Below are 18,067 nucleotides of genomic sequence, written 5' to 3' on the forward strand. Positions count from 1 at the left end.
ACAATGAGAAACCACCGCAGTTAGAACTCGGGTGCCTAGCACAACGGGCGGGTGCACGGAGCAAGAGCCCACGCGGTCCCACACACTCAGAAAGGAATTACAAAACAAGACCGGCAAGCAGAAATTCCGAGAAGCAGTGAAAAGGATAGGAAATAATAAAAGTAAAGAAATAATCAAACTAAGGAAAGCGTACGCCGAAGGGAGGAGCAACGTTTTGGCAGCTGCGGCGGCGGGGCAAGAACCTGCAGAAAAACCTGAAGAAGTGGAAGCAGCGGCCGTCGTCCGGAGGGCTCGGGGTGAGAGGAGGAAGAGGGGGGGGGGGGCTTAAGCTGTGCGCGCAGCAGCGCCAGTTCCCAAAAAAGGTGCACGACCAGCAGGAGAGAGCAGTGTCAAGGTCAACCGAAGACGCTCCTCCCAGGCCCCGAGGGCATCCGCTCCCCTGCATGCTCGAGTTCCAGCGATCGCCGGCCCTCCGACCAAGACGCACAGCAGAGGAGGCCCCTCCGCCCGAAAGGGGGCGGCCGCGCTGTTTGCACTCGCCACGATAACGGGCCATTGCCGCAAGAGGAAAAGCCCCCCGCGCGTAATGGCAACCGAAATCGCGGTTGTGACCATTCTTCGAGCCCCGTGTTTCTGGGCGCGTGGCGCTCGGGACACAACCTAAAAACGAAGCTGCAAATGCCCCTTCGGCCAAAGGCGTCGACCGATTTGCATGATGTCGCGGTCAATCCCTTAGCACCTGCCAGCCTCCTGCGATGTCACGCTACCAGGTGCAAGGAGATTAACCACGATGTCACGAGACTCGGTCGACGCGAACAGCAGAAGGGCCTCCTCTGAGAGGAATTTCCGCTTGGTTTTTAGGTTGCATTCGCCTACAAGTCACTAAAGCAAACTAGCAGTGACCCAGACCAGCCATGCGGTGTCTCCTATCGTGTCCAAACAAGATGGCTGACAACGAAGCTAGCGAAGAGGCTAAAAGATAGGGATGCAAGCAATGCAAAGCACGTTTGAAGTCATGGGACGGCATAGGGCCAGTGCGGATTGGAGAACAAATGCGGGTTGATACCAGAGCAGCACCGAAACGGACTAGTGAACTTGGGCACATCGTGTAAATGCGCAGAATAGATAACTGCTCGCCGCTCAAGGGCGCATATCAAGGAAAGAGCCCGATGAAGTTGGGCAGTTTGCCGGCATACGGTGGCCGCAGCTGAAGCAAGGCGCAGTACCGGAGCTCACTTAAAAGGATCGTTGTTTTGTGAAGGGGCAACCTTGCCGAGGAAGATAGTTCTGACAGCCTGTTCAAAGGGGTCCGATCATAAATCACCAACGGCGTGTTCAGAGGGCGCCGAAATTTGTTTTTAGGCGAGACTTTCAAGCAGCAAAACACAACACAGAAAACTTGAGGCCGCAGCGATATCTACCTTCAGTGCATTTTGGCTAGCAAGATGCCACAGTGTTTTTGGCTGCACACGTGACATTACCTGTTCTGGCTACCAATCAATCTTTTTCATGTGTTTTTCAAGTAATATGTCTGTTTTGTATCTTTTTTTTCTCTGTATCCCGACTCCTGCATGGGCCCGAGATGGGCCTGAGGTATACGTAAACAAATATAGCATACCCACTTCAATCATATCCCTAGTGCGCGCGCGCACACACACAATAAAGGTTCCAGGAAAACAGCAGGCCCGACAGTGCAAAACGCTACACGACTCTGAACCGAAGGAGCTGGTGCAGCAAGGTGGCTATCTTGCCGAGCCGAAAATAATACAAAAAGGCAATTTATCCGCACACCCTCCGCCCTCGTTCCTCGACCACCCCGAATGATCCGCGACGGCTGCGCAGTGGAAACCGGGCGCGCGTGCTCCCAACTGGGGCGGCCGGGGGAGTGACCGCGAAGGCGGCGGCGGATCCTGAGAGTTTTAGCGCCAACTCCTGCGCCCGAAACCTACGACGTACTGTGTGGCGCCAACACGACTGACGACAAACATGGCACCAATGCTCTCGCTCGCACCAAGTGGCGGAAGTTTTGCGCCCCAAAGTTGCACTGCCGGCTCTGGCTGAGACGGGGCTTGTAGTGGAGGGCTGCTCCCGTACACATTCCGGTCTCAGGGTACATACGTACGAGCGCGCCACTAAATTTCAATGCATAAAGACGCTCAAGAGCAACGGTGCCCTCAATATGCGACCAGGTATCGAGTAGGCCGTATTACTCCTGGCACCAGACGCCATCGGAGCGTGCGCGTCGAAGTGAAACGTGGCAGTGGTGAGCGAGATGTCGGCCGGGCTGGAACAACTCCCAGCAGAGTTCCCTGGATTCCAAATGCAAGGTTCTAGGCAAGCTTGTATGCTTTCTTGCGCACCCGGCAGACACTCAAGCATTACGTCTCAGACGAACACGCCTACGATTCGACACGTCATGCAGCTTCTTGCCCGCCATGGCAACCTTGTAACAGCAAGCACTCAGATGTGCACAAAATAAAAAAAGTGAGCACCCTCTCAGTTCAGAGACTCTGAAATCGAAGCTGCCACGGCGGCAGCAGGGTGACACATCTGCGATTCTCCAACCGCAACTGTAAAGAGCCTCAAAACCCGGCGGCTTCGTAAGGCCCAGCACACCAAGACCGGGCGTGTCCCCCTCCAAGCGACTGATGTAAACAAAGCTTGCGGGAGCGCCCCGCTATCGCCGGACAAAGCAGCAGGCGTGCGTACGACGGGCCAGTTCAGAAATCTAAACATCATGCGCGTTCTCCCTCTCTCCCCTAACCCCCTCGCCAACGGCGCGCCCTGCCTTCACGTCCCGGAAAATCGGGCAACAGCCGCGCAGTTCGTTGGGCCGCGCGCAACGGCGAGCGTCGACCTCGCGCGAGGGTCGACGAAGCCCGCGGCCGGCCAAGGTCACTGTTCCGCACAAGGTCACAATATCCTTGACCCGAGCCCGCGCGAGGTCAGCACACGGCAGCCGCCACTAGACACGTCCAGGCAGGCCGGCTGGTTTCCCAGTAGGCCCGCCCAGGTGGCGCAAGCCACCTCCAAACACGTCCCGACGGTCAGGTGGACCAATGCGGTCCGTCCGTTACGAACCGCGCGCGGACAAAGGGCTGTGACCGCCCGACGCCGGAAGCGTCGGCCGAGCCGAGAGCTCCAGAGGCGGACGCCGCCCCGGCACACAACAGACAGGATCAGCGCGAGGAGAGTTTCGGCACCGGCCGCGAACTTACCATGAGGTCGACCTCGGAGAGCATGTCCTCCGCGTCTCCGGCCTGGTCGCACAAAACGCACATACAGGGCAGAAGAAGCACACACGGTCTTGTGCGCGAGTCGCGGTGTCGTCGCCACCAGTCACCGCATCCGCGTCATCCTCTGCTCGCAGTGGCGGCGACACATCCTCGTCGACGCGAATGACAGCCAGACGGACTCCCCGTTCCAACTCTCGGGGGCGCGACACCACGTATGCGCGCGCGGGGACAAACAACGACACGGGGCCCTTCTTCCGCGCGGACGTGCACCTTCGAACTGCCACTCGGCCGGTTTCAACTCCCGCCGAGTGGAGAGGAGGCGGCCGCGCAAGCGCGTGGGGGGTGGACGACGCGCAGCACACGCACCGACAACGCCTCGCGCCGCATCTCTCCGCTCCGGCCGCGCGCAGGCGGGGGTCCTCCTCCTCTCCCTCTTCTCACAGGACCGCTGCGGTGGCGCCCTCTACCGGAAGCGTCCCTCGGCAAACACCGGTGGGCCACGAGATGGGAAGTGACGTATGTTGTGCTCGACCCTCCCCTCTCCTGTTCGCGCTCTGGCCGCTTCAACCGACCCCGCCACCAGAAGCTTCACCAGCGCACACAGTCACCGCTCGGTCCACGATTACGAATGCGAAAATCTCCCCTTCACTCCTAGTGTCTCTGATCTCTGCCTGCGCAAATTTGCCCTTGCAGCCGCCCGGTCGCAATGGGGCGTCGCCCCGTTCAATTTCTGCCCCGCCGTGCGAACGAAGTAAACAATGCGGCGTGTGCCTGAGCAAGCTCCAGATTAGAACGGCGCAGAACGGCCGCTCAAGTTTACTGAGAGCACCGCGCAACTTTTTTTTTCTTCAGGACGCCACGTCACTTCACCAACATGTATTACGCCTCGGACAGCATGTCAACAAGACCGCCAAAAGCCCAACCTGCACGCTTACCGCGCCACGCTTTACAAGTTCAATGGCACAAAGCTGCAACGACGTGCTGCGTAGATCTTCGCTCGTTAAGGTTACACGCATATTTTTTTCTTTCCGCCCATATCGCCTGCCTGTTAATGTACGCTGCAATGACAAGCGGGTGCCACAGGCGCTTCGTTACTAGGCAATTTCCGGCCACCTTGACAGCCGGACTAACGTGCAATCTTGCCATCATACCAATTCCACGCGGTTCATCTGGCACCCCGTTACGTGAGCAGCCCTAAGCAGTGCCAGCGCAAATGTGCGAGGCGAAGAGGACCCACCAACAACTGCTGCAGCCGACGCTCCGTCTCACGGTCCCAGTGGGGATGAGGATGATGAGGATGGCAGGCAAAGAAGCGTGTCATCCCTGTCGCTACGACACACCAGTCGCCGTCACTTCCGGTGCGCGCACAGCGCTGCTACGACGCCAAGCGCAGGAGAGATTTGAGAAAAGCTTTCTGAGCGCCACCCATGCAGGTGTACCTACAATGGATGCAGAACGAAAGAGAAATGTTCGCAAGTCGTAGAAAATTACAACTCGGGGTCTGATACACGAATATAATAGACAGCATCGGATACCCACGATAAGAGTACTCCATAGACGCGAGAAGAGAAACGCTCAATTTCCCCCCGCATTCTGGCTGGTCGCGCTAGCTAAGGTCGCTTTCTGTTTCGAATTTACAAAGCCCTAACACCAGGCTAAAACAAACAACGATAAGGCGTGACAGAAAGGCGCCAACTGCAGCGGAACTGAGCACGGCGTCACAATGCAGCCGTTGTAGCACATTTGCAAAGGGTGCAACGCAATAATCTCTAGTGACGCTCACTCTGGGCTCACGCTATCAATTACAGTTGCAAGGCACAGGAGTAATAGGTCTTGAGATCTTGTTCAGCGAACAGTTTCTGTTCGGAGTTTGGGGAACACGAAAAAGAGCGCAATGTCTGGCTGGTTACACAAGACGAAAAATTACAGCAACCACAACACCGAGTATTCACGACCTAACGAGAGAAAACGGCTTATCTCGCCGAGAACATGGCTGTGATGACAACTAAAACTGCACTCAGACAACCGGTAGACCAGGCGCATCGCTGACGGAGACTTCGTACTGTCTTTAAATCGTCACCCTACGTGGAAGCCATGAGGACAAGACGAAGACTAAAGGCTAAAAGCTAGGTATGGGATATACTGCAAGTTGTCTGAGCGAGGATGTGACGTGCCGACGACGGAAGCAACGACAGCCTACACGCTTGCCTGCGCATATTCGGGAACCAACGTTCGAGTGCGGACTCACAACTACAGCCAGAACGTACCCTAAAAGCACACCGCAGTCGTACATCTGTGCATCGATGATGCATCGAATAAGGGCCTCACCTGCATTTACAAACGCCCCGCGCTAACAGAGCCTGCGGCTATACGGCAAGACCGCTGCCACGACAGACTCATAGCACGCACATGTAGCGAGGGACGCTTTGCAAATCGCCAGTTCCGAATCGCCAAGCTGGGAAGGTCACTGGTGTAAATGATCTAGAAAGCAAAATGGGCACTTGCGTGCGAGCCCAGCCTTACCTCTCCGCACAGCGTCGTCGCGGGGGCTGAGAAGAAGAACGTGCGAGTAAAAAGGCGGGTGTTCGAAGACAACCCTCCAGCTGGAAAAAAAAAAAAAAGCGCGCGGCCTCGACACGCGATGTTTGCAGCAACGTCCGAGGGCGGTCGGCAGATACGAGCGCTGCCGACAGAGTCGAGCCGCATGTGTATGGGCGCGCGGCGGCGTCGGAACCCCTGGCGACTGACGCGCGAAGAGTCCGATGACGAGCACTCGGCCCGTCCGGGGGACTCGGGCCCTGAATCACCGCCGCAGCAAGCAGACCGCAGGCGCGGAGTTTTTTCCCCGCGTCACGCGTGGTGCGATCGAAGGCGCCTGGCCGGCAGCCTCCGCTTTCCTTTCGCGATCATAGCGGGCGCCGGAGGGCGGCCGAATATACGGAAACGCGGCGCTATCGATAAGACGGAACTTGAAATACTCGACCGGAGAAGTTTCAACAGCCGCACGTTCCAAGGTGAAAGTTACGCAAATGCGAATGTTTTATGCGGAAAGGGAAGGCCGCACTCTCGGAGGACGCCTCAAGCACGCCGTGGAGAAAGGGATGAGGGAAAGAAGAGCCGCCGTTGTAGGGAGGGTTCGGGAACAATTTCGACCACACGGCACTGCGCTCCATCGAAACGCGACCGGGATTCGAACCAGTGGCCTCGTTCGTGCTCGCCACAGCGCCAAAAATAAGCCCGTGCGCGACGACGACCGAGCGGCAGTTGCAAAGGGGACATGATGCCGCTCAGCCGAGGAGTATAGCAATGCCCGCGTAATACATCCACCAGCACACGGATCTAGTGGCGCATTCCAGTGGGCGAACAGGAGTAGTCAATAGTACTCGCGAGCGGGGATCTCCATCCAGTGGCAGAACATGAGCAGTTACACTGCAGAGAGCGCATTCGAGAGCAGTCCAGGTGTGCGCGGTGGTCATGCGACATTAAAATGTCATGTTCTTGCCTTCCGCAGGGTTCGTGTGCGCGATTTTGGGCGATTATGGAGAGCGAATTCACAAGTTTTACCCAATGCAAATGGTCATAGAGTATTGCTTTGACAATGACCTGAAATGTACAACCTCTTACACCGCAGGATGCACATGCCGGACGCGCCGTTGTGACACAGTCTGCCGAGAAATGCTTTAGAACGGCGGTAACAGCCGTCTTTGTCGTCGCTTGTGGACAATAAACTAAGCCGTTTCAGTTCATGTAACCGGTCACCGAACGTACTTCTGGGTTTTGTGGATAAAGTGACTAAATCAATTTAAAATCACTTTATCCAGAAAAAGCAGGTACAATTAGAGAGAAACGGCGGTGCTATGCGATGTCAGCAACCCGGCTAGCCAGCGTTTCCCACGAGGGCGATTGCATCGGCGGTCCCTAGAACTGTCGTACTGCGTAAACAAGCAAGGGTGCAACCGACACAAAAAAAAAGAGAATTAAGAGATTATTTAACGTAAGTAAAGCACAGCTTGCGTTTTATGTCATTCACACGAGTACTGGCTGCTTGCACACAGCAATGTAAAGAAAAGCACTGGTGTGCAGTCGTCGTCATCGGCTCATTCCCGGGGAAATTTCGTGCTCACGCGGTAATTTCTGAATGGCATGCTCTTATCTTGAAACATTCACTTAGCCAGTCGCTAAACAAGCAACAGAAAAAAAAATAGCGAGCAGCAGACATCGAAATCAACAGCCACGTACAGAGCCGAAGCAGTCGCGCGGCCGGATGAAGCGACGGCTATTAGTCGGCGCTCACTGTCGTCCTGTGTCTGCGTCCTTGCGCTGGTTTTATTTGTTCGAAATATGCACCAACTCGCTCAGCTCTCCGCTCTACTGTGTTCGCGTTTCGACTGAACCGAATGCCTTTGAAAAACTCCCCTGTAGCAGCGCAAGTTCGGCAGTCAAGTCGAATGTCATGCGGTTCGAAGTTATTTGAAACGCCCAGCAAACAGTGGGAACGCAAGCGTCGTCACGTGGCATACTGCTTTGCGCGATGACAATGTTCCATTTCTCAACGCGTTCTCATCACAGCCAGCAGTGCTGTCACGGAACGCACAGGGCAAGCCGGATGAATCCCCGAACGCTAGTCCAGCTGCTCGAACATTTACTTCTTTCTTTATTTTTTTTATTGAGAAAGCACTATTCCGATGGGTAAAGCCCGAGCAAGATCGTGCGATGTTTGTGGGTTTGTACCATCACTGCCGATGGTGCCGCCATCCCACAACATCGTTTACACTCCTTGCGCCCCCGTTATTCCGATACTCGCGCCCACACCGCGTCGCCGACGCGCGAGAGCCATCAGCGCCGGAATCACGCGGAGGCGATGGACGCGCGATGCTCGTGCCGTCTTTTCACGCGGTTGCCGCTGAGGCGGTGTTCCCTCAAGTGATTTCGCTCGTCCAACTCGGTTTAACGAAGTGTTAGAACCCTGTCATTTACTACACGAAAATCACTGAAGCGAACACTTCAATTTTCAACACTAGAAAACCAAGAGTAAAGTAACAAGACAAGCCAACGTTCATGCAGCTCTGCTTTCGCATGTTTATAGAATTTAGGCAAAAATTCTCAATTTTTTTCCTCTGGGGATAATGACATCATCAGAACCTTGCAACAATGATGATATAGTAGGAGATGAGACGGCGTAACCGACTATACGAATAGCTCATACGAAGATCAAGGAATCCACTACACGCTCCTTCGTGACAACTCAACGAACACGTCAACCACGAGCGACATTACAGCGCAATCGACTCCGCATAAACAGTGACGCTTCTCTCAAACGGGCTTGCCCGCAGCACTTGCTCCAATAGAAATGACGTCCAAGCAGATGAAGACACACAGATATAGTTTTTTTTTTTAACATCCGAGAGGGCATGATAACACAAAGAAAACCGAAGAACACGAGGTCTCTGAGATGTTAGAAACACCATGATTCAGAGCCGGCTAGCTCAGCTGCAACCCCTCGTGGAGACAGACACTACCGCCATTGCCCAGGTTTTCTTCGTCCCTTGTCGAATGGACAAATCACGTTGTTCCAAAGCGTCCGGAACGGTCGAGTCACACAATCCGTGTGCGCAGTCAGTTCAGGAGAGCCAGAAAAAGAGCGCCTTGGAGCCAGCTATACTGCGGGCAAAAAAATTGGCGGAGGGGAGGCAGGAACAGGCATCGGAAAGCGCCTGCCGATAATTCTATCGCCTAACGCTTGAGGACAACGCAGCAGTATCGTTCTGACGCACGCTGATTGGCCCAACAAACGTCGAACATGGGCACGGGGCGACCGGATTCGTGGATACCCCCGTCACCGGACAGTCTCCGATGCCCCGAGCGAGCGCGGTGACTCTTTCCTCGCATTCTGGCCGCTTTCCTTGATCGGGCGGACTCTCGCGATATCGTCAAAACCGAAAATGGTGGTGAACGTGAAACGGTCGTCACCAGAAGGGGGCCCTCGACCGTCGGGCTGCACCACGAGGAAGGAGACCCACCTCTCGGGAGGGCTCGAGCAGCGCCTCCATGAGCGCGTCGCTGGGACGGGAACCCGTGGCGCCACCTCCTCCTCCCCCACCGAGCTCGACGAGTGGCGCTCCTCCCTCCAGGTTCCTCCACCTCCTGCGCTGTGCTGCTGCTGATGCTGCTGCTGCTCACATTGGAACCTGCAGGGAAGGAAGAACATGATGGTGACCTCATCGGCATCCCCTTCTTTGCGGTGGCTAGCGTCAGATTGCCTAGCGAATATAAGCGTCGACCTTATTTAACTCATTTGGCAGCCGCCGGGGTGGCTCAGTGGTTACGGCGCTCGGCTGCTGACCCGAAAGACGCGGCTTCGATACCGGCAGTGTCGGTCCAATTTTGATGGACGCGAATGCGTGGTGGTCGAAATTATCCTGAGCCCTCCACTGCGGTGTCCCGGCATGCAAATAATTGAAGGTGCATACGTCGTCGGTTCGAATCCCTGTCGCAAGCTAGCCTCCAAATGAAAAGCACATGTAAGCTATATGCAAAGACATCGTATGAAACCATCCGGAACGCTGTATGACGAACGGTTCCTAAAAAACTGGAGAGGACACTTAAGCTCCGCCTTAAGAGTATGACGCGATAGCACAGGGGTTCCAGCGGCTTTCCATTCTGAGCAGTTTGACACCTTTGAACGCATTAATTTTTTTCAGTTGTTTCAATTATTAATTGATCAATTACACATTAACTTTTCTTGATTACCATCATCAAACATTTTCATTCTGAGCATTTCAACACCTTTCAACCCCCTTTTTCTTTTTCATTTAATCAATCAATTAATTACAATGATTCCATTAACTCGTCATCGCTTCACACACAAATTAATCATCAATCACTAAAAACACAAATTACCATGGCACGATTTTTTTTTTACGCAGCCCTCGATTATTTCCGACACGCGGTGCCGACTACTAGTATACGTCGACGGCTTTTCGACCGAATTTTGGTACGAATGTAGTCGGGAATGCTGCCACCACATTGAGGTCAGCTAGTGGTGGGTATACATGAAAAAAAAAAAATGATTGTCTGAAACTGCGGCGCTCGGCATGCTGTGTGCATCCTATGGCCGCTTGATGACGTTACCCCCTTTTGTTTTTGTTTTTTTTTGCGATCGTTATGATTTTCTGCACCATGGGGCTTGTAAGGCTTTCGCCTTAAATGGCGCCGCCACAAAAGCAATGCAACTGTGGCGGCGGCGAAGCACGACGTTCACGCACGTGCTACGTCATTAGATATGTGGTCTACGTTTCTGAACATCTAGGGTGCCTTGATGCCCGCTCAACTTCCGCCCTAGAACAACATAGGGAAGGGTGCCCTCCTCCGGACGCAAGCGTAGCGCGGCGTTAGATCACTTCCGCGTAAACTTCCGGCGGTTGCGTCAGATTCGCGCGACGAGGCACTATTTCCCGTCTGGGCCATCGGCAGGCTCCCGCCGTCCGCGCCTCAGACGAGACACCGCTCCTCCCAGAGAAACATCTCCTCTCTGGAGAACGCGACACCTGCAGCGATGGCGCGGAGGCGCAGCAGCACAGGAGGCAGAGGAAAGGACCACCGTGCACAAGTGCTGCGCCAAGGAGACGTCCTGCCAAGCGGCACGTCCACCAACTCAGGGGGCACACCCTCCGGAGGAAGCCCGCAAACGAGACCAGTGTGGGTCTCAAAGAGACAGGCTAGTTCTGTCGCGTGCAGCCAGCCTGGCAGACTGGGCGAGTTCTCCGTAATTATTTTTAAGGACAAAGAATCCGGGCCATGCACGTCCTTTTTATTCTTTGTCCTGTGCTCCGCGCCAGCAGCACAGGAGGCAGAGGAAAGGACCACCGTGCACAAGTGCTGCGCCAAGGATACGTCCTGCCAAGCGGCACGTCCACGAACTCGGGGGGCACACCCTCCGGAGGAAGCCCGCAAACGTGACCAGTGTGGATCTCAAAGAGACAGGCTAGTTCTGTCGCGTGCAGCCAGCCTGGCAGACTGGGCGAGTTCTCCGTAATTATTTTTAAGGACAAAGAATCCGGGCCATGCACGTCCTTTTTATTCTTTGTCCTGTGCCCGATATTTTAATTTAAAAAAAATGTGCTGCACAAGCGCCATGAGGGGACACCACAGATGACTCCGGAGTAACCCGGGGTTCACCGACACTGCACTGCGTTCCATCCAAATATGACAGGGCGAGCACTGATCGGTGCACTGATCACGCACAAGTAATGAGACTGATGCTTGGGTCTGTTGCGCTACTTTTCAGGAATACTCCTTCCTCCGCCATGAAAAACCAACGCTGTAGAAGCTAATGGGTAGAGCTGCGCACGGCCCGCAATTTCGAGCCCGGGCTCTACCCTACCGACAGGAGGCCTGGCCCGGCCCGACAATGAAGGACCCTGAGCCCGCCCGAGCCCGACACTGGTCTGGTCTCTGAGTTAAGGCCCGGCTCGGGCCCGGCCCGACCAGCAATAAGTGCAGTTGAAGCAACGACACAGAAAAAGATAACTTCAGGAAAATGAGTCTGTTTAGTTAGTTATATTGATTTTAATGGCGCAAAAACAACTGAGGCTATCATGCGCCAAACACACGGTTAGAGCTTTTGTTAAAGGTTACGCTTTTATATCTAAAGTTTGTTTAAAACATTGGCTTCTCTGAGAAACTTTAAAATGCTTGAAAAATCAACCAGTGCTTGATCTCCCAAAAGTAACATGGGGCGTAGTGGGATGTATTCACTGTAGAATGTTGCGAAATATTTTTTCCTCAGTTGTTCCAGTTTTGTGCATAAAATTAAAATGTGGTTTACCGTGAGTTCATCGGCACACATTTCACAGAGAGGTTTGTCTTTTTTTGTCAGTAAGAAGTTGTGTGTAAGGTGTGTGTGTGTGTCCAATGCGTAGTCGACACAAAATAACTTCTGTAAAACGTTCCTGATGTTTACATGATCTCCATTCTCCCAAAACGGGCTTTATAGAATGCAGTTTGTTGTTTGTCTGTTCGTCCCATGCACTTATTCCTGAGTTTACTGTGCAGTAATTTAGAAAAATCCCTCTGTGGTATGCTAACTTGTTTCATACGACCAATTCGAGTCTGTGCTGCGCAAGCATCTGCTCTCTCATTACCTAAAATTCCAACATGGCTAGGGACCCAGCAGAATATAATGTTACGTTTTTGCTTTGTGATTTTAACTATGTTATGTATGATTTTTCCTATTATGGGTTCAGCAGCATTTGTAGAGTGCAGCGCTTTGAGCATACTCAGTCTGTTTCAATGACATTTAAATTTTGACTTCGCATTCCAGACGAAACTTCGTGAATATAGACAGACATAGCGCATATAGGTATACAGTTATCACTCTAAGTTACTATGCAAGAACAACAAGTCGTCCATTAGTGATGGCTTGAGGCAAGTGCGGCGGCCCTGCGAACGCCGACGTCCCTGCTTCTGCTATTCAGAGGAAGGAAGGGTGCTGTGTTCACTTCGCTGACAAGCAACTATGGCGATTCGGCGAAACACCACAGCCAAGCCTGCACCGGAAAAGTACGAGCCGTGGCGGAGGCGCCACCAGTGGCATTCTTTTACCGCCATTCATGTGGTGGTGGAGGGAGAACCGCCTTGGCGCTCTTGCCCGCGACTGTTGTCAGCCTCCCCTGCCAGAACTGGAGGGAGTAGCTGCTGCAGGGTAGACGGACAAGAGAGGAGGCAGTGGGTGCTACGGTGCGTTTCGAAGAGTCTTTGGCAGAATGGCAGCACAAAACGTCCCATCGTTCCCTTCCGACATACCGACAGCGGTGAGTTGAAGTTCACCCTTTCCCTGTAGGCAGTGACGTATTCCTCTCTTCGACCTCGGTCAACGACCAGTCTTCAAGCAATACCGCAGTTTACTAGAAAAGATTCCCCCGCGTGCGCCGTATGCAGCCTTACCTTCGCTTCCCAAAAGCTTCCATTCTTCTTACCCTACCTTACTGCAAGGCACCCACAACCGGTGGTTTTCGCCCAACGTCGGTACTTGCTAGAACCGAAAACGCGTTTCGAGCCCCAACTAGCTTTCGTTTGCTTTTTTTTTAGCGTTCGTACTTTCCTTTTGTCCTTCTACATTCCCTCCTGGATGATCTAGACACAAAGCACTTCCTGCTGTGCATGCAAGACACACAGCGCAACATGGCCATATTCGCACTTCCGCATACCATACAGCCTTTGTCCAGTTTAGAGCCGTGCGGGTTTGGTTCTGAGGAACACTATGTGGCTCGTAATGCATTCCCAGAGTTACAAACCTCCTGAAGGTAAGATTTCTAATCCTTCCCCCTACAATGGGGCAGGACTTCCACGAATGCTACAGAAGCCCCACTACAACGCTTAGAAGCAAGCCCCCTGGGCTCTAATAAACTTTTGACCAAACGTGTACTCGCGACTGCGAAGCCCGGCCGGCCCGTCCAAGAGAAAATATACCGTGGCCCGGGCCCGACACGAGCCCGGGTCACAGGGCTTCCGAGGGGCCCCTGCCCGGCCCGCGGGTCGGGCCGGGGACGGGCTTTCGGTCCGGCCCGAGCCCATGCACAGCTCTAAGCTAGGGGGAGACAGGGAGACCGGCACAATGCCGAGCCGGCACGACCCCTGGAACATTCGAAAGGTTGACCCCACACGTAGGGGCACCGCCGGAGGGCGCGCGCAAAGCAGCAGCATCGTCAAGAACGTGCACAGCATTCTTGAGGCCCTAACGGAGGCCAGGATTGTGAATCCTTGGCCTCAACTATCAAGGCGGTCCCCAAACACCTGACACGGGCTTGATAGTCAGGCTGTACACTCAGCGTGGGCGTCCTGTGTTCGTCGCGGCCAGGTTCCACACTTCGGAATAAAACTATCTTTCACCCCTCTTCCTCTCACTCCCTTTATCCCCATTTCCCACGCGTGGGGTAGACAAACGGAAATGGCCTGGCAAACCTCCCCTTTTTCTTTCTCTCTATACAGGCAGCAACGGAGCGAGGCTGATGTCCAATGCAACAAAGAGAAACTTTCCTCAACAGCAAATTGCCGTCCCGCAGCAATGGACAAGCGTCCTCTCAGCCCAACATGCACGAGCAAGGCGCCGCGATCCTCAAAGAGCGTCTTGATGCGCATGCTCACGACTTGAACGCGCCTCTGTGCTTAGAGATTTAAAAAAATGGAACTGTAAACAAAGGCTTTATCTAAAGGACCTTCGGTACTGCGTAGCTGCACAGGGGTCAAGGACTGGAGGCTCGCTGTCGTCTTTGGCAAAACGACCCTCGTCGCTCTGTTCAGACAGCAAGGCCTTTCGCCCTCCACGCGAGGTGGAATTCGCCAACGCCAAGAGGTCTCGAAGGGTACGAAAAATGTCTTCGTACTTGGCGGCAACATACGTATACACCTCTAGTTAAAGCTCCCGAGTTCAGTTCAAATACGAGCAAAGCTTGCGTGATTCGCAAGAGGTACGTCTAATGAACACAGAGTGCATTAATCGGCTGAATGACCGCACAGTCACAACCCAGAAGAATTCTTCCACATAAAACTGCAACGAACGGCCATACAAAGAACCACGTGAAACAAGCAAGGCGTGCCAGCAGCTCCGCGTTACTAACCGAAATTTGCCTCGTAAGTCTCTTATAAAAAAAAATGTAAAGCACGTTTTCTGTACAATTTAACACATCGGCCAAGCTCGATCCTTCTTGACCTTTCATAATCCCTTTCTGCCTGCGCACCCAGCAAAGCGCCGATCACATCGGTCCATGATAACCCTTTCGTAACGTTTTAAACACGGATGCACGTTAACTCGACGCACAAAGGCTTCCGGACAGCGCATCAACGACGCGGCATAACCACCTAGAAGCTATAACATCAGCGCAGTATACACCGGCAGCGTCGAAATTGTTCCGTAATTTTCTCGCGCTAGCTAAACTCGATTGGATTCCCTGGCATGACAAGCCGGTGCACAAAAAGGGAAGCAGAACAACAACAACAACAAAAACGCGCGCCGAGCTGAAACAGCGAGCACGAAATTTTGTCCTCCCTAGTAGTTTCCATGCGATGTTTCGTAATCGAACGGAATTTCGTTGAATGAATTCGTGTGCTCCGACCGTCGATTCTTCGGAGCTGCGTGTATTGATTGATTTTTATTATTATTTGCGGCGATAGCTGCGCACGAGGGCTTCCTGTGGGATAAGCAGAGTCGCAGTCGCCGTCGTACGCTGAAAGGAAAACCTCTTAAACGCTGAGGAAAATTAGAGAAGTTCTCAAGACAACTCTAGAGATCAATTCTGATTAAATTTTTCGGAGCTTTCATGTTCCATATTTTCAGCTATAGAAAAAAAAATATACTGGCATCGCTACCACAGGTTGCTTTCACAAGCAAGCTGCGATGGCGTCAATGGATATTTATTTAGCTGTGGGTCTCTGCGGTTAAACCTGTTAGAAACTCACGGCTTGACGGACAGTTAATTGCACACGTGGAAAACCACAAAAGGCTATATTTACAAAGAAAACTTATTTCCAGACTAAAATGCACGCTGACAAATCCGCACATCTCGGTCGCGAACTCGAGCACCGCACACACACACTGCCTTTACTCTCTCGTTCACCCTGCAGGGAGGCCGTGCTGCTCAGTCCCCAGCCAAAGACCCTGGTACCTCGGGCAGTGGAGCGAGCCAAGGCCGCTGAGGACCAAGCGCTCTCGGCCATCTACTAGGCCGCAGTCTCTTTCTTGACTGACGAACGTCTTCTGGGCGCACGTGCAGGGGCGCACTTTCTGTGAAACCCCGGGGTCCGCGCTTCGGCGTTCAGACGAGATCGGACACCCGACTTTCAGGACCCAACGAGCGCGCCGCCGCACCGATCGCAAACCCCTCGGGGACGACACCCACGGAAACAATCACGTAAGCGAAAGGGGCGCTCGGCTACTGATCCGGAGTACCCGTGTTCGAACCCGACCGCGGCGGCTACGTTTAATAATAATAATAATAATAATAATAATAATAATAATAATAATAATAATAATAATAATAATAATAATAATAATAATAATAATAATAATAATAATAATAATAATAGGTTTTGGGGGAAAGGAAATGGCGCAGTATCTGTCCCATATATCGGCGGACACCTGAACCGCGCCGTAAGGGAAGGGATAAAGGAGGGAGTGAAAGAAGAAAGGAAGAATAGGTGCCGTAGTGGAATGCTCCGGAATAATTTCGACCACCTGGGGATCTTTAACGTGCACTGACATCGCACAGCACACGGGCGCCTTAGCGTTTTTCCTCCATAAAAACGCAGCCGCCGCGGTCGGGTTCGAACACGGGAACTCCGGATCAGTAGTCGAGCGCCCTAACCACTGAGCCACCGCGGCAGCGTTTCGACGGAGGTGAAACGCTAAGGCGCCCGGGTGCTGTGCGATGCCAGTGCACATTAAAGATCCCCAGGCGGTCGAAATTATTGCAGAGCCCTCCACTACGGCACCTCTTCCTTTCTTCTTCCACTCCCTCCTTTGTCCCTTCCCTTACGGCACGGTTCAGATGTCCGCTGATATGTGAGACAGATACTGCGCCATTTCCTTCCCCCCACCCAAAAAAAAAAAAACAATTTACCAATTTATATCACTCACAGAGCACATTATCCTCCCAACAGTGATCACGGAGTCATCAATGCACTCGATGTCACCAGCAAAGTCGGAAGTATGAACAAAAAAACAAAATGTTCCATGTTCAGTTCCAAATTTTTCGGTAATAAATACGACTTTCGCAGTCACAAAAAGGCCCAATCAATGAATTTTTGCGAAGAAAAACGATCGGATGGAGTTCTTCTCAGAGTGTCCCCGTAAAAATGTCGTTCCACTACGTCTGCCCCCCCAAGAAGTTTTCACGTGACCCACTCCAGGTAGTGCGCGATACGAAACACCTCTCGCTGAAGCTTCTGCGCAGGTTCGATGAAATTTCTGTGCCGCCAGTCGGTCTTGTGTTCGCGAGGAATGCCGCACCCGCAATGTCATCACTTCAACCAGCACCTTGGAATTGGCCAACGATCCTCAGTAATGATACCTTTTTGGACATTCAACTATCCCAGAGCTTGTTATGAACCTAAACAAACAGTACTATAGCGAAATCGTGTTCGTGTCTGGTGAATGTTTTTGCTCGGCGACCGATCTCGCGACGACACGGTCGGCAGACCGGTTTTGTCGGTGTCGCGGGCGTCAAAGCATGTCACACTACGGAGACATCTGGTCGTCGGACGAGTAGGTGTCGTTGTCGGCCTAGTGTGACAGCTTGGTCTGCCACAGACAATGTCTGCCGACCGGGTTGGCCGATCTTTCTTGTCTTTGTCGGGTCGGCGTCGGCGGCGTGTCGGGCTAGTGTGACAGGGCCCTTAGCCTCAGAGGGACACCCGATGGGGATTCGGCGGCGGCTGTATTGTGATCAGCGCGTCGCCAACAAAGGGACCCCTCCCGCCCCTGCCTCCCCTTCTTGCAGCGGATGCCTTTGCGTTCTTGCGTCGCCACGGGCATAAACCGTCTTGTGAAGAAGCATAGGCAGGTACAGCGATGACATTTGTGCGGCGTCAAGGAGTTGCCGAGAAATCGGGAATGCCCGAGATACGTCTGGGTGACCTTCATAAGCGCATTCTTCCCTTGACTTTTTTTTTTTTTCTAAAAGAGCCGAACTTGAGTGATCGTTCCTTCGGCGTACGTTTGTCTCGCGTGCACGTGTGCGAAACAAACAAATTAGGAATGTAGTAACTTCTTATAATAAACGGCACATCTCCAACCAAAAATGTTAAATTTAACCCAACGTTTGGAAGCCGACTCG

The 18,067-nt window shown here is 53.1% G+C and overlaps 2 protein-coding genes across 5 annotated transcripts in view; one reads left to right on the forward strand and one right to left on the reverse strand.

Moving 5' to 3' along the window:
- Positions 1-18,067, reverse strand: part of brat (tripartite motif-containing protein brain tumor) — a 116,752-nt gene that overhangs the window by 51,699 nt on the left and 46,986 nt on the right. The window contains exon 2 of one of the 3 annotated variants that reach the window (XM_077663359.1): positions 9,257-9,424. In XM_077663359.1, coding sequence (XP_077519485.1) covers positions 9,257-9,286 — 30 coding nt within the window. In that variant the 5' untranslated portion in view covers positions 9,287-9,424. Of the gene's footprint in view, positions 1-3,218; positions 3,543-4,473; positions 4,657-9,256; positions 9,425-18,067 lie in introns of those variants that run through there. The other 2 variants (XM_077663357.1, XM_077663360.1) reach the window with 2 other exon arrangements.
- Positions 1-18,067, forward strand: part of LOC144129319 (uncharacterized) — an 86,505-nt gene that overhangs the window by 6,199 nt on the left and 62,239 nt on the right. Inside the window, exon 2 of one of the 2 annotated variants that reach the window (XR_013313906.1) lies at positions 11,524-11,832. The exons of the other annotated variant lie outside the window; for it this stretch is intronic. The gene's annotated coding sequence lies outside the window, so the exon portion shown is untranslated. Of the gene's footprint in view, positions 1-11,523; positions 11,833-18,067 lie in introns of those variants that run through there. 2 annotated transcript variants of the gene reach the window in all.

This window comes from Amblyomma americanum, chromosome 4 (genome assembly GCF_052857255.1).
Source record: "Amblyomma americanum isolate KBUSLIRL-KWMA chromosome 4, ASM5285725v1, whole genome shotgun sequence".
In the NCBI taxonomy this organism is placed as follows: domain Eukaryota; kingdom Metazoa; phylum Arthropoda; class Arachnida; order Ixodida; family Ixodidae; genus Amblyomma; species Amblyomma americanum.